The 16,803-nt window shown below is 47.7% G+C and overlaps 1 protein-coding gene across 1 annotated transcript in view; it reads right to left on the bottom strand.

The window, feature by feature from the left end:
* LOC310714797 (maestro heat-like repeat family member 5) overlaps nt 1-16,260 on the bottom strand; it is a 65,485-nt gene extending 49,225 nt beyond the window's left edge. Inside the window, exons 1-5 of the mRNA XM_083520447.1 lie at nt 16,152-16,260; nt 14,706-14,896; nt 9,491-12,632; nt 6,296-6,456; nt 4,946-5,100 (exon numbers count right to left, since the gene is read on the bottom strand). Of these exons, the coding sequence (XP_083376573.1) occupies nt 4,946-5,100; nt 6,296-6,456; nt 9,491-9,507 (333 nt within the window). The 5' untranslated portion in view covers nt 9,508-12,632; nt 14,706-14,896; nt 16,152-16,260. The remainder of the gene's footprint in view (nt 1-4,945; nt 5,101-6,295; nt 6,457-9,490; nt 12,633-14,705; nt 14,897-16,151) is intronic.
* Between the last annotated feature and the right edge of the window lie 543 nt (nt 16,261-16,803).

The raw sequence follows: 16,803 nt of genomic DNA, 5'->3' as shown, positions 1-16,803 counted from the left end.
GTGTCTGTCATGCTCCTGCTGCGATTCCGAAAAGATCAGGATGTCATCTAAGAAACAGACGCACGTCTTGTAGAGAAGTCCCGCCAACACGTGATGCATGAAAGCTTGAAAAACGTGGGAGCCATTTTGCAATCCAAAGGGCATAACTCTGTATTCGTAGGTACCCAGTGGCGTGAACATGGCCGTCTTCCACTCATCTCCCTCCCGCATACGAATGAGGTTGTACGCCCCTCGCAGGTCTAACTTGGTGAACACTTTTCCCTTCCGCACCTTCGCCAGGAGGTCGTCGATTCGGGGCATGGGGAAGTCCGACGGCTTGGTCCCATTGTTTAAAACGCGATAGTCCACGACCAGTCTTTTTTGGGGCGTGTCTCGCTTCTTAACAAAGAATACTGGGCTGCCCCCCGCTGCCTTGGACTCTCGGATGAAACCGCGCTCCAAATTATGATCTATGAACTGTTTGAGTTCCTGCAGCTCGTCCTCTGACATGGAATACAGTTTCCCCTTAGGCAGCGCCACCCCCGGCAGCAGGTCAAACTTGCAGTCATATGGTCTGTGAGGGGGCAGCCTGTCTGCCTCCTTCTCGCAGAAAACTTCCAAAAATTCTGCGTACTTGTGGGGAATCGCTTGCAGCGTGCCTAGCAGCAGCTGTGACTCCTCTTCCTCCCCTTCCTGCTGGGGCACGATGCAGTGTTCAGCACAAAAGGAAGAGCCGAAGATCAGCTGCCTCTGGTACCAAGCCAGCGTTGGGCTGTGCTTGTCCAGCCAACTCATTCCCAATACAATGGGCGTATCCGATAGTTGAGTGACATTGAAGCTGATGATTTCTTTGTGATTTCCAAGTCGCATCGCCATGGGCGGCGTCTGCTTCACCACTTGCCCCCCTAGCAACTCCCTGCCATCCACCGTGACAACCTGCAGGGGCAGTGTGGCCGGCAGCAACTGTATAGCGTGCTTGTCGACAAAGTCCTGCCCTATAAAGTCCGCATTGCTGCCTGAGTCAATGGTGATTGGCACGTCAGTGGTGATTCCATTGGGCAGCTGGAGAGATGCGGTGAGCCTCACCACTGGTTTGGGCGGGAGGGGGTTCACGGGCTGTAAAACCTCTGGGGACTGCGTCACTAACACGTCTGGCTGGGCCCCAGGGCCTCTTCCTCCAGCCAGACTGCGTCATTTCCCTGCTGTGGTCCCCCTTGCTGCGTTGCTGCAGTCACCATTGCCGAGGCTGCAGTAAGCTTGTGGAGCCTCTGGGGACACTCTTTTGCCATATGCCCTGGCTCCTCACAGACGTAACACTTCCTGTTCCCTCTAGGAGGCTTCGCTTTCACTGCTGCCGGTGCTAGGGCTCTGGTTGCTGACTGAGCCCTTGCACCTCCAACCTCCATAGGTTCGGCTCCTCCTCCTGGCGGAGGCGTGGATTGCGCCCGCGCTGCTTCTCTGGGAAGGAAGGAGGGGCCCCTGGCTGGTTCGCGCCCTTCACGCCCTTCGTCCCTGCTCCACGGACGTCCTTCCAGCCTCACCCCCACTGCCAGTGCCCTCTGAACGACCTCCTGGGTGGTTCGGGGTCTCTCCCCCCTCGCGATCTCATCTTTAATCGAGTTGTGCAGCCCCTCCCAAAAGAGGTCTCTTACAGGAGCCGAATCTCTGTCCCATTCCAGGGCACTGACCAAGGCGAAAAAGCGGGCATGATACTGCCTGACGCTGGCCCTCCCTTGTCTCAGCCCATGCACCTCCTTCCGTGCAAGATCCACGTCAATACTTGATAAAAAACACCCATCCATCGCTTTAATAAAGGCATCTGCATTCTGGAGCGCCGGATCCTTATCTCTCCATAAATTGCGTAGCCATGCTCTAGCATCCCCATGCAAATGGGACATGATGAACCCCACTCTCTCTTGTTCATCTCTAAAGTCTTTATGCAGCAGTTGCAGTGCGCACAGTACGTCGGCTCTAAAGTTGGGATACTGTTGCAGGTTCCCATCGAAGTGAGAGACCAGCCCGCCTGTCCGTCTCGCCAACCCAATTCCCTCCTGCCGGGGTGTCTGCTTTGTCAGCACGTCTAACCTGACCTGGAGATCCCTGCAGGCGGCAGCTGCCTCCTCCTCTCTCTTCCTGGATGCGAGAGCCTCGGCGTTCAGTTGTGCCACTGCGTTTCTGAGTTCCTCTATCTGCTGCTCAGCCGTCATGTCGTCTGCCGTTCGTGAGCTCGCTAGTAGGCACCTGTTTCTCTCCCCTCCTCGAGGCTGTAGATGCCCACAAGAGGGAGACGGAGCTTACTGTCAGAGCTGCTTGAAGATCCTAGCTCACACAGGATCACGCTAGCCAGCGATCATTAAGTAAAAGTCTTTATTGAATTACAGTTTCCATTCTCACGCTGCTGCGCGCAACTCTACGTCTAGTAGCTAGATCGGCGAAGCTCCGTCTGAGTCTCCGCCCCGTGTGCACCAACTTAATATCCTAGCCTTGCTCCACCTTTTCCGCCTGACTGTCCTCCTCTGGGTCCCTCTACCCCCCGGGGCTTCTTCCTTCCGGGATTCTTCTGACGCTGACCCGGACCCTCCTGCCTCCTTGCGCCGGGCTTTAGGACCTGGCTCCCTTTCGGGGCTGCTTACTGCGCCGCCTTCCTCTGCATTTGAACTTGGCGCGCGCGCCCAACCTTCCACTTTCCTCTTAACCGTTTCTTCGCTCCCCGATGGAGGTGTGGCCACTCCTGACTCATGTCCTCCCTCCTGTGGTGAGCTGCCAGCGCTTCCCCCCTGGCTCCCTTCCTCTTCCCTGCTTCCTGGCGGTGACGCTGGTCCCGATTTCCAGCTGCTCCCCCCTGAGTCCCCTCTGGCTCTATCTTCCTGGGGTGCCCCCCTAGACTCCCCCCTTGCCCTGGCCACTGGTGCTCCTTTCTGTGAATCCTCTGATTCACTGGAAAGACTAGGAGATCTCGGGTCGTCGTCATCACTCATCTTTTCTTCTGCCTCCTCCCCTTCGCTCTCTGTTTCCTCCCTTGCCCGTGCCTCTGCTCCTAAACCCCTGACAAGAAGCTACCGTCTGAACCCACACCTGACTCCTCAAAGAATTCTTGCTGGTGAGAAGCCACAGAAATGCTTGCAGGGAGAGGCAGATTTAAGGTTAGCACAAGGCCCCTCACATCTCACTTGGAGGACTACAAGGCTTTCCTCTCACAGAACAGGGGTGGATCCTGAACTCCCCTGCCCTTGTGGGCCATTTTAACAGTTGGCTGGGGCCTCTTTCCTGTCACTCACCTGATGACCAAGCTGAAAAAAGAGATTCCTTTGCAGACATGGCTGGCGCTAGAGAAAGGTCCTTTGTTGCACCAGCTTCCATTCAAGCAGGTGCCACAAAGGGGCCTGCTCTGCTCAGTGCTGGTCAGCTGCCCTCTGTCACGATCTCTGGCAGGCAAGCAAGCCCTGATAAGAAGTAATGATTCTCCGACAGTTTTATGTATGTTTATTTACAAAAAAAAAAACCCACATCCAGAGCACAGCTTCTCGCCTGCTCACATTTACAATAGTTGGTCAGTCTGAATCTTCGCCCCTCCCACAGCAGGAAGGACGTCAAACTCCCGCCTTCCCCCTCTTGCCCTTCTGATCTTATCCAGATGCCTAGAACGGGGACTGAGAGGCTGGCCTGCCCCCTCCCCACTGACCTCTGCTGATCTGCTATGCTCTGGCTGCCTTCCAACTCTTCCTCCCCTTGAGAGATAACAGAGTCTTCCCCAGGAAGGGGGGGGGTTTGAACTGCCCTTTCTTGACTCTGTCAGCCAGCTCTCATCTGCAGAATTGTTCCCTCGTTCACTTACCGTATTTTTCGCTCCAAAAGGCGCACCTGACCATAAGGCGCACATAGTTTTTAGAGGGGGAAATCAAGAAAAAATATTATTCCCCCCACCCCAGCCCCAAAGAGCAAAGCCAGTGGGATCCCGCTCGCTGTCCTGGCTGCTCTAGCTGTGCACAGCTAAAGCAGCACCCTTTAAGGAGCGCGTGGCTCCTGCAGGCTTTTCTACAAGAAGGGAAGAAGGGACTGACGCGGCCAGTCAGTCCCTTCTCCCTCCTTGGGGAAAAGCCCCCAAGAGCGGAGCTTGTGTCCAGCTCGCATCTTGGTGGCTTTTCCTGCCTGCCTCCCCTCTGCATTCGCTCCATAAGACGCACACACATTTTCTCTTACCTTTTAGGAGGGGGAAAGTGCGTCTTATGGAGCGAAAAATACGGTAGTTCAATTTCTGAGTCTAACTCATTCACCTGTGCTCTGGGGGGGGGGGCACATTCCTGACACCCTCCCACCAATTTGCCTCACCACCACACCCCAACACCAAGACGGAGCAGTCTTCCTTGTGTCCCCCCGTGAGCCACCCTTTCTGCTTTCGCCTTTCTGGCCACACACACCATCGCAGTCTGTGTGTCTGACTCTCCCAGACACCACTCTGCTTCACATAAATGCTTCAGAAGTGCCCAGACGGACACACCAAGCTGCAGCTGGGGGCATGCAGGTCCCCCTGCCCCCTGCTGCTCCCAAGGTCAGTAGGTGCCTTTGGCAGGTGGCGCTTGCTTGGAAGTGCCTAAGGAACATCCAGAAAGGTTCCAGCGGCAGAAGAGCCCTTCTGATGGGTGCTCTTCCTGATGGCTGATAATGGCTCCAAGTTCAAAAAGCATCTTGAGAGGCAGAACACAGCATGATTCACCTAAGGGTGTTTTGACTATGAGGATGTAGAAACCACATTTTATAATAATAATTATAGTTTATTATTTATACCCCACCAATCTGGCTGGGTTTCCCTATGCCATAAATGATGTGTAATCATTGGGTGTCACAAGCAGACCAGATCCAGGAGACCCTCGGTTCCCTTCTGCAGCTAAGCCTTATTGCCATTGCTATTTAACATCCACACGAGGCATTTGGGAGCATCTCACAGTCACAGAGTTTTCCTGCCTACCTTGTGGATGCTCTGGCGATACTTGCAGATGGCCCGCAGGACCCCGGCCAGCTTGGTCTCTGCCAGGGCACACAGGTTGTCGATGGAGGCCTGGACCAGGAAGGGACCAGTTCCTTCCCGGAGATTCCTCAGGTTGCAGAAGCAGATCTGTGATTCTGGTAAAAGGAAAGAGTGAACCCTGACACCAGGCCATTCTGAATGGGTCATTTATTTTTTATTAACATTTATGCAAGTTCTATGAAGAGGTAAAATCAGTTATGGTTAAATGGGCACAAGATGTAGGTCACAACCTTATGATGGAAGATTGGGAAAAATTATGGAAAACTGACCTAAAATTTACAGATTGTTTCCTATTGAAGGAGAATTACATGAAGATGATGTACAGCTGGTACACAACACCAGTGCAGTTAGGGAAAATGTACAAAACTAGTTCAAATATATGTTGGAAATATAAGAAAAAGAGGGGACATTTTATCATATGTGGTGGGATTATAAGGTAATTAAAAAAATTTGGGAAATGATATACAATGAATTGAAGAAAATGTTCCATTTTACATTTGTTCAAAAACCTGAAGCATTTTTATTAGGGATTGTAGGGAAAGATCTGCCAAAAAAGCTGAAATACATCTTCATGTATGCGACAACGGCCACAAGAGTTCTGGTAGCACAAGGATGGAAGACTGAAGAAACCCCAACCAAAGAATCATGGCAAGAAAAATTGATGGACTATGCAGAACTGGCAAAACTGACATACAAGCTACGGGACAAGGATAACTGTGACTTTAAAGATGAATGGGAACCCGTTACAAAGTATTTGAAGATACAACAAAGCAAACTGGACTCCTTGGCTGGTTTTGAATAAACATTCACAAACTTTTTATTGATAATAATCAGCTAAATAGTTTGATGATTCATACAACTGTGTAATATGCAGAAAACAGCATTTTAGAGAAATCAAAGACTGGAACTGAGGGAAGTCGGGGGTGGGGGTGGGTGGGTTCTGTGGGGGGAGGGAGGGGGAGGGAGGAAAAATGGGGGGGAAATAAGGATGATATGTTTCTGGATAATATGTTTTGTTTTAATTTTGAATAAAAGTTATTTAAAAAAAAAGCATTTATGCAAGTTCTGTCATAATACATGAAAGGTGGGTGTGGGTTGTGGGCAGTAATACTGCCACCGAAAGAGAAGCGGTTCGGCTCTGCTCTGTGCAGCCAGCAAGTGAAGCAGCCTTTTCCAGGGGGTGGGGTGGGGGCCCAAACACAGCACCTGAGCCCCTCCCTGTGAAAAAGGGTGCCTCCCTGGGACAATGATTTCACGACCCCCTTCTTCTGCCCAAGGCTGACAGCTCACCATTCTCGTCTAGCTCTTCCTTGCGTGGCTCTGCTCTCTCCTTTTGCCGGGGAAGAGCAGCAGGCGCTGTGTCTCTGCCCCGACTGTGCTCCTCTTCTCTCGCTGGATGAGCCCGCACTCTATTCTTCCGTGGACTTGCTCTCTTGAAAACGGAGCAGATCCTGGAACAGAACTGAGAGCTGAGCCAGGAAGAAATACCTTTCCCAAAGATTACTTAGATGTTTCCTAAACCCACCATCACCTTGTAATATCATGTTAAACGTTATTACAAGTCTTCTCAAAAAAAGACTAGACAGAGGGCACAAAGAAGAGAACCATTTTTTTAATGGCATTTTATAAAGAGCTCATTATCCAATATTTAATATGAGAGACTGTGTGTTCTCCAAAAGAATATAACAAAGGAAGACAGCCTCCTCAGTCCTCCCCATGCGATTACAGAGCCCACAGAGCTAAAAATGCAGAGCTGACCAGCATGAAGTTCTATCAAGATCTAATAAAACCATAATAGAAGAGTAACAGAATAAGGTGAAATACATAAACTTTCTGAACTTTAACAGAACACGTACAAGCCAAAGTATAGCACCATGCACACATAGGCCTACAAGGGCCAAAAGAATAAGGGAGTCAGTGACATTTGGGGAATCCCCCTCATCAAAGGAACAGCTTTTCCTCACCTGCTGAAACATTGGTATCTGAATAAGTGTGTATGCACACGAAAGCTCATACCAAGAACAAACGTAGTTGGTCTCTAAGGTGCTATTGGAATTATTATTATTATTATTATTATTATTATTATTATTATTATTATTTTGTGCTGAAACATTGACATCAGTTCAGAAAGGGAAGCAAACAGCTGCAAGAGAGCCAGGTTCACTGAGCCCTGGGAGACCCTGATGCTGTGAGTTTTTCGCACAGGGCAATCTGCCAGCTTCAGTTAACAGAAAAGTCGACATTTCCCACTCAATTGTTAATCAATTGTTAATCAAGCAGCAACCCAAAGGATGGTTGTAAGTTCCTTACTTATCCATTTGGGACCCAGATTAATGGAAAGTAGGGTGAATTGGGGCCAGAGGTGTACCTAGGCTCCCGAGTGCCCTTGGCAAAGAGCTGCATCGACACCCTCCTTGTCCCTTGCACCCTGGGTAAGGAGCTGTATTGCCCCCCACCCCAAGCAGCAGAGCAGTGGTCTGGGGAATGCACAGATGGCCAGGTGGGATGCTGGCCACTCTGAACCAGAGTGGAGAGGCACAATTTTGCACACATGCACCCAGGCCTGCATCCTTGGTGGGGCCCAACTTGACCAACCACTAGGTATTAGATTCAGGAAGGTAGCCGTGTTGGTTTCATGGTATCTGAAGAAGTGTGCGTGCACACGAAAGCTCATACCAAGAAGAAACTTAGTTGGTCTCTAAGGTGCCACTGGACTTAAAAATCAATAAATCAATAAATCCCTAGTTATGTCCCCGATTGGGGCATGGGAGGGCAGTTTGGTTTGTTATTCCGGAAATATGACCAAACACCTCATGCTGCTGTGGATGCAGCAGGGACCCCCTTTCTCCACACTCCTGCGCAGACTCAGAGGAGAAGCTGTTATGTGCAGAAGTTAACATGACTGGAGTAAAGTGGCAGCAATGGACTGCTTTGAGCAAGGCTTCTCTAATTATTATTTCTTATTATTCTTACTCACTTCATATCTTTACCACTTTAGAGGGGGAAAAGAAAAAAATCTCAAAACATCTTACAACACTTTAAAACATCAAATAAAACAATCCAGATTAAAAGATTACTGAAGAAAGTCAAATCTAAAGTATACATTCAAAGAAACATAATTAACAGGAAACTAAAATATTAACTTAAAGTTTTCAAAATAAATCATTACAGAGGAGGCAAGCTACAGAATACACATTTAACACAAATTTAACAAAAAAAGTCTTAAATATTTCAAAAGAAAACATTACTCAAGGAAGACACACATAAAATCCACAGCATATGTGAGAAAGTAACAGATACATAAATGTGAATGCTTCATTAGTGGTTGCTCATATCCCCTTGTGAATCATCTGGAGCGACACAGGTTCCCTATCCCTGAGATACTGAATTTGGTTGTTTAATTGCAGCTGAAGTGGAGCAGAAAGGAGTTCTCAGCCGGATCAGGCAGAGCTGCTCCACAGTCTTGTTCCCATCCTCACTTCAGCCCTTCTAGGGCACCATAGAACTGTTGCTGCATTTTATGGATTGAAGATAGCATTGTCTTTAGCCTGTTAGACTCTTGCAAACTTTCACAGAAAGGTGAGGAGGAAGAGGAAGGGCTGGGTTCAGTTCCTCCCCCTGCTGAATTGCTGGTTGGTGTGACAATGTGAGAGAGCTCCAGGCCTGTATAGGTTGACCAGGGTCTTTGTTCCTTCACAATTGCACAGCAAACAGTCGACAGTTTAGCCTGGAGAAGAGGAGGTTAAGGGGTGATATGATAGCCATGTTCAAATATATAAAAGGATGTCATATAGAGGAGGGAGAAAGGTTGTTTTCTGCTGCTCCAGAGAAGCAGACACGGAGCAATGGATCCAAACAACAAGAAAGAAGATTCCACCTAAACATTAGGAAGAACTTCCTGACAGTAAGAGCTGTTCGACAGTGGAATTTGCTGCCAAGGAGTGTGGTGGAGTCTCCTTCTATGGAGGTCTTTAAGCAGAGGCTTGACAATCATATGTCAGGAGTGCTCTGATGGTGTTTCCTGCTTGGCAGGGGGTTGGACTCGATGGCCCTTGTGGTCTATTCCAATTCTATGATTCTATGACAGATACAGCTTTCTTAGTCAGGAGACTCAATTACGGAAACACCAGTGCTAATGTGCACCCGTTAAAACCACACCTGGGCTTTAGGGTGGGTAGGTGGGGAGCCAGCAGCTCCAGAGAGACAGGTGAGCTACATTACTTGATGGCTTGCACATTTCCAGCCGCAAAAGGCATATGCAGCCAGGCACATCCTTGGGTCTGGAGCTCCTACATGGTGATCTGTTGCCTCCAATGAGCTGAAACCATTTGTCTTGGCATAGCCAGGAAAATGGAGCCCCCTCCACCCTTCGCACCAGCCTCCCTCCTGCTCGTCACACATGAGTCTCGCCCCGCCTTGCCAAGCACAAGGCCAAAGATCTGACAATCATCTAAGATAAGGTCTCAACTTCTGTCCACCAATTACCTTCCACAGAGAGTCATGTTCTTTTGTGAATTTTGTCTGACTCAACTTGGCTGACATTTTCCAGACGTTTGTGGGCAACTCTGTTCTCCAGTTCACCACAATGTACTTTATGTCATACGTGACATCACAATCACGGACTGCATTCATCCCTGTCTGTCAGCGCCAGCACTGAAGGCTTGGAAGCTCTGGAGTTCTCTGCCCACTGCGGAGAGAAGTGCCAGCACATAGCAGATGCCCAGAGGTCAGGGCAGAAAGGGCAGCAGCATGGGGCTCCTCCTGCTGCAACAAGGGCCTGAACACTCCGCACCTCCATGTTTTAAAATAGGGGCAGGTTGTGAGATGTCGCAGCACAGAGCCCCTTCTGCTGTAATCCATTCTGGTTCTTATTTCTAATAAATTTTCTCTCCCAAACTGGTTTCATTTTTCAATTTTGACCTTCTTCCCAAAGACTGTGGTGAACCGTCCCAGGTTCTAATGGTGTAACTCTATAATTTAATAGTGCCAAATGAAGATCATATTGTGATTCTTCTGGTTTGATAAGGAGTTGCTATCATGACATGAATTCCATTAAACTGGGAATATTCTGGAAGTGACATGGTGAAACTGTTTTTTATTAATTCTGAAGAGAATCATAACACGCAAAAACAATTTCAATCAATACAATTGTTTTTCCCAAAAGGTGGGATCAGGATTGTTACCAATAAATCATATGCTGTGATGTAACTGATGGGAAGAATTGAGAAGATGGATAAATATAGAGTTGCATGCCACCCCAGTCTCTGAGAGATGTGGGATTCCAGGGGTTCCAGGTGCTTATACAGTGTCTGTTTCCCTTTGGAAATGAGGTATGGTGGAGACTGGTGTCTTTATAGTCTTCTTCTTTGGCGATCACTCATAGCCAAGTAAGGTTGTCTTCCATAAACACAGTTTTAACAGTGAGCCCATAAGTGACTGTGGAGGCCAATTCTGAATCCGTACACTATATGTCCTTCTGCACTGGGGACATGGGTTTCCAGGCGGGAGTTGATCATGGTGAGGGTTTGCCAAATGTGCCTTTCTCTTCGCTCATTTCTCCCCTTCAACCTGAGTTCGAGTGTTTTCAAAGCCCATGACACCTTTGGTAAAGGCTGTTCTCCAACTGGAGTGCTCGTAGGCCAGTGTTTCCTAGTTGTCAGTGTTTTTTAGATTTGCCTTGAGAGACTCTTTAACCCTCTTTTATTGACCACCAGCATTACGCTTTCCATTTTAAAGTTCGGAATAGAGTACAGTTGTACCCTGGTTGTCAAATGCCTTGGTCCTTGGACGTTTTAGCTCCCTAACGTCGCAAACCCGGAAGTGAGTGTTCCAGTTTGCGAACATTCTTTGGAACTTGAACGTCTGACGGGACTTCCGTGGCTTCCAATTGGCTGCAGGAGCTTTGGTTTCTGAACATTTTGGAAGTCAAGCAGACTTCCGGAACTGATTTCATTCAACTTCTGAGGTATGACTGTAGTTGGTTTGGAAGACGATAATTAGGCCTCTGCACAACATGACCAGTTCAACGAAGTTGATGTTGAAGAATCATTGCTTCGACACTGATGATCTTTGTTTCTTCCAGTACAGTGGTACCTCTGGTTACGTACTTAATTCGTTCCAGAGGTCTGTTCTTAACCTGAAACTTAACCTGAAGCACCACTTTAGCTAATGGGGCCTCCTGCTGCTGCTGCTGCACGATTTCTGTTCTTATCCTGAAGCAAAGTTCTTAACCCAAGGTAATATTTCTGGGTTAGCGGAGTCTGTAACCTGAAGTGTATGTAACCTGAAGTGTATGTAATCCGAGGTACCACTGTACACTGATATTAGTTCACCTGACTTCCCAAGTGATGTGTAAAATTTTTTGGAGACCCCATTGATGGAATCTTTTGAGGAGTTTGAGATGGCATTTGATTGGTAGTACAATAGCTTTGTAAACAAGCATTTTGGTTTCCCTGCGAATACCCCGGTCCTCAAACACTCTGCACTTCAATTGGGAGAAAGCTGCACTCACAGATATCAGGTGATACTGGATTTCAGCATCAATGTCAGCCCTTGTGGAAAGATAACTGCCAAGGTAGGAGAAGTGATCAACATTTTCCAACATTATACCATTGAGTTGTCATCAGCATGCTGAAGCTCTATGATGGAAGTTACCTTACTATTTGCTTTCAGCCTGCTCAGATTAAAGAGCTGTCAATCTGTTTGATATGTGATTTCTTCTCTGGAGGGGAGTTTCCCTTTGGAAAAGTGTAGGATCATGGCAATGAAAATAATGAATAGAGTTGTGGCGATAATGCAACACAGTTTAATACCTGATCCCACTGTGAATGGTTCACTTTGAGAGCCAGTTATCTGTGATTGTTGCTGTCATATTATCATGGAGGAGCCAAATGATGTTCACAAATTTATCTGTGCAGGCAATTTTCAGAAGTACAGTCCACAGGGAATTACGATTTACAGTGTTGAAAGCCTTAGTCAGGTCAATAAACACCATATGCAGGGGTTGGTTTTTATTAAAGCTGTTGAGCAGTGAAAATCATGTCCACTGTCCCCCTAGAGGGTCTAAAACCATTTTGGGATTCAGGAAGAGTCACCTCAGATTTTTTAAAGTGACGGTTTGCTAAGATACTTGCAAGGACTTTGCCAGCCGCAGCCAATAAAGAGATGCCTCGATAGTTTCCAGAATCCGTTCTGTCACCTTTTTATAAGTGATTGATAATTTTGGCATCCCTGCTGGGGATGTCTGCTGGGATCTCCTCTTTCTCCCAGATTTTTTCGATGAGCTTGTGAAGTTGTTGTGCAAGTCCAATTCTGCCCACTTTGAAGACTTCAACAGGTAGCCCATCAGTCCTCTGGTTTTGTTGTTTTTAATTTGGTTAATAGCTGTACACAACTCACTCAGACTTGAAGAGACTGCAAGCTCATCTCTAATTTGTTTTTGCGGAATTTGTGAGAGGACCTCAGCAGGGGTTTTATGAATCAATTTATTGGGTCTGTATATGGTGAACATTGTAGTAAGTAATGGCAAATGCATTGGGTTTACTGGTGCATTTGGTGCTGAAGTTTGCCCTACGGAGGTTGCTCCCTCTGTAGTCTCCAGATATAGGTAGGTATCCATGTTGGTCTGCTGTAGTCGAAACAAAATAAAAAAAATCCTCCCACCAGCACCTTAGAGATCAACTAAGTTTTTTATTCATATGAGATTTCATGTGCATGCACACTTCTTCAAATACCTCTTTGTTGTATAATAATAATAATAATAATAATAATAATAATAATAATAATAATAATAATTCATTATTTATATCCCACCCATCTGGGTGGCTTCCAACAAAATATTAAAATACAATGGTCTGTTAAACTTTAAAAGCTTCCTTAAACAGGGCTGCCTTCAGATGTCTTCTACATGTCTGGTACTTGTTTTTCTCTTTGACATCTGGTGGGAGGGAGTTTCACAGGGCAGGTGCCACTACCGAGAAGGCCCTCTGCCTGGTTCCCTGTAACTTGGCTTCTCGCAGCGAGGGAACCGGCAGAAGGCCTTCGGCGCTGGACCTCAGCGTCCAGGCAGAACAATGGGGGTGGAGACACTCCTTCAGGTATACTGGACCGAGGCCGTTTAGGGCTTTAAAGGTCAGCACCAACACTTTGAATTGTGCTCGGAAATGTACAGGGAGCCAATGTAGATCTTTCAAGACCGGTGTTATGTGGTCTCGGCGGCCACTCACAGTCACCAGTTTAGCTGCCGATTTCTGGATTACCTTCAAAGGTAGCCCCACATAAAGTGCATTGCAGTAATCCAAGCAAGAAATAACTAGAGCACTCTGGCAAGACAGTCTGCGGGCAGGGAGGGTCTCAGCCTGCGTACCAGATGGAGCTGATAAACAGCTGCCCTGGACACAGAATTGACCTGTGCCTCTATGGACAGCTGTGAGTCCAAAATGACTCCCAGGCTGCACACCTGGTCCTTCAGGGGCACAGTTACTCCATTCAGGACCAGGGAGTCCTCCACACCTGCCAGCCTCCTGTCCCACAAAAACAGTACTTCTGTCTTGTCAGGATTCAACCTCAATCTGTTAGCCACCATCCATCCTCCAACCGCCTCCAGGCACTCACACAGGCCCTTCACCGTCTTCACTGGTTCTGATTTGAAAGAGGTAGAGCTGGGCATCATCCGCATACTGGTGAATACCTAGCCCAAACCCCCTGATGATCTCTCCCAGCGGCTGCATGTAGATGTTGAAAAGCATGCGGGAGACGACAGAATCCTGAGGCACCCCACAAGTGAGAGCCCAGGGGTCTGAACCCTCATTCCCCACCACCACTTTCTGAACACGGCCCAGGAGAAAGGAGCAGAACCACTGTATAACAGTGCCCCCAGCTCCCAGCCCCTCTAAACGGTCCTGAAGGATGTTATGGTCGATGGTATCAAAAGCTGCTGAGAGATCCAGGAGAACTAGGAAACAGCTCTCACCTTTGTCCCTAGCCTGCCAGAGATCATCAACCAGTGTGACTGAGGCAGTTTCAGTCCCATGATGAGGCCTGAATCCTGACTGGAAGGGATCAAAATGGTCCACTTCTTTCAGGCGTGCCTGGAGTTGTTCAGCAACCACTCGCTCAATCACCTTGCCCAAGAATGGAAGATTTGAGAGTGGGTGATACTTGACCATATTGGTAGTCTCTGTGATCTTTAAGAACAGGTGAAAAAAGCCCACTGCCAGACCTTTCCCAAATACACAGAAGTGAAATCAATTGAATCATCTGAAGCAAACTTAACAATTATATAAGGCACACAAACTTGAAATAAATTCTGTTGAGATCAGTGTGACATTTTGGAACCTGGGTGAAACTATCCTGAAATGGGCAAGTCAGCATAGGCAAACTAAGGCCCGGGGCCCAGATCCGGCCCAATCACCTTCTAAATCTGGCCCGCGGACAGTCCAGGAATCAGCGTGTTTTTACATGAGTAGAATGTGCCCTTTTATTTAAAATGCATCTCTGGGTTATTTGTGGGGCATAGGAATTTGTTCATTTCTCCCCCAAAAAATATTGTCTGGCCCCCCCACAAGGTCTGAGGGAGAGTGAACCGGCCCCCTGCTGAAAAAATTTGCTGACCCCTGGCATAGAGGGGTGTGTGTGTGTGTGTGTGTGTGTGCTTGCGTGTGTTACATGGAATGGCTGGTGTCCTGTCCTGCACACTTACTTGGGAGTAAGTCCCAAATTTATGGGTTCAGGATAAGGTCCAAAGCCCAGCAGTTGCCTTATTCCAATCTGATGCCTAATTCCTTGGAAGGACTTAACACTCCAGTGGTTCAGCAGCCAGCATTTATTTTAAGAAATATGTCATTCTCATAGTTTCTTCTTTTAAGAGGCTTAATCCGGAACCTAAAGTCACTGCAGCATTTGAAACAAAAAAAAAACTATTAAAAGCATTTAGGAATTCTGTTGTCAAGATTATTTTCTCCTTCAAGGAGGAAGGAAGTTCTATGAATGTATTCACAACAATGGATTCTTGGTATTAAATAAAACCCCTTCAAAATTTATTTCATGCCACCATCTGCATGGTGGCATCCTGGGGTTCACCTCAGATACCAAATGTCTTAAGCTGGCTGTGGACTCCCCGCCACTTCATGCCATCTCCCATGCACCCTGCCAAAGGAGGAGAAAAATCTATGCCAATCCAGGCTATTTGCCACAGAAAGGCCTTCATTTGGCACCTACACCAAAGCTAAACAGTTTGACAGTTTGACAGGTTCCAGAGAATTGTAGGCTTCAGAGATCCCTCAAGGGTCGTCCAGCCCACCCTCTGCAATGCAGGAAGTACACCTTGATTGCAACTGACTCCCAGTCACTGTTGCTCATGAGCACCAGAAGCAGGTGTTGTCCCCTTCCAACGAAAACCCACTGTTTTTGGAGGTCTCCTGACAAAACTCAATGGGAGAGATGGAAGGGCCTCAAGGGTCATCTAGTCCAACCCGCTGCTCAGAGGTATAATTCCCAGGACTTTGGGGACTGAGAGAGGGAAGAGAGAGAGGGACGGGATTCGCAGCCCCTGTCTCCCTCCTCCCCGGCTCACCCCAGCCCAGCAGGGCACCCCACAGCACCCACAGGCGCGCCATCCTCCCAGCAGCGCCCAGCAGGACTTCGCCCCCAACTTACCTGCGCGCTGGCAGGGCGAGGCGGGCCAAAGGCTGAGGGGGCAAAGGTAGAAAGCAGGACTTTGGCCCCTGCACCCCAAAAGACACCTGGGGGGCTACCTTCTGCTCTGGCGGAGCCTCCTGGGCCAGAGGCAGTCTACCTGGGCTGCTCCCGAGGGAGCTTGGAAGCAGCGCTCAGGGAAACGCTGCGAGGAGGAGGAGAATAAGGAGAATGCTAATAATGAGGATTATCACCATTATTATTAATAATAATAATATTAATAATAATGAGAAACCTTAATTATAAGGTTATAAAATATTATATATATAATATGATATAATTATGTAATATATATAATATAATAATAACAATATTAATATAATAATATAATATAATAATAATAACAAGGAGAAACCAGGCCCCTCAGGCACTGTTGGGACTCCTCCCTGAGGGGATTTGGGGGGCCCCTCCGGCCTTCCTTCTCCGCCTGGACCCCCAACGAGGCGCCCACCTCACGAGGGAGACCAGCGCCACCCAACGGCCAGGCTAGGTCCCACTGCCCTCAACCAAGATGGCGGCGGCGGCGCGTCTTCTGCCCTTTCTTCCCCCCTCCGGTCCGTTTCCAGTCATGGCCCCTCTAGGACCCCCTCGCTCGATGCACGCGCCCAGCAGCCGCAGCAACAATAGAAATCTCGGCAGCAATAGGTCGGCCTTTTGGCCAATCACAGGTCGGGTTGTGGGCGGGGCCAGCCATTTGGCGCTTTTTCTGCTCTGCGTTTCCCTTGACGTGAAGGAAGCTGGTAAGTTTGGTCGTGTTTTTAATGCTGTATTCTGTTGGGAGCCACCACAGTGGGTGGGAAATAATTATCATCATTGATTTTTAAATTATTATTATTATTATTGTTATTGTTATTGTTATTATTAGAAAAGGCTTAGGGAAGTTTGCAATTATTGTGTTTTGTCGCGTTTTTAATATTCTGTTGGGAGCAGAGTGGCTGGGGAAGGATAATAAATTATGATTATCATTAATTTTTAAATTGTTATCATTATTAGTATAATTGTTATTATAAAAGGGTTAGGGAAGTTTGTAGTTTATTATGTTTTATTGTTTTTTTAAATATTCTGCTGGTGGCTGGGAAGTAGTAATAAATTATTATGATGAT

Source organism: Podarcis liolepis, assembly GCF_965112155.1.
Source record: "Podarcis liolepis genome assembly, chromosome: 9".
Classification (NCBI taxonomy): Eukaryota; Metazoa; Chordata; class Lepidosauria; order Squamata; family Lacertidae; genus Podarcis; species Podarcis liolepis.
This window is presented reverse-complemented; position numbering and strand designations above follow the sequence as displayed.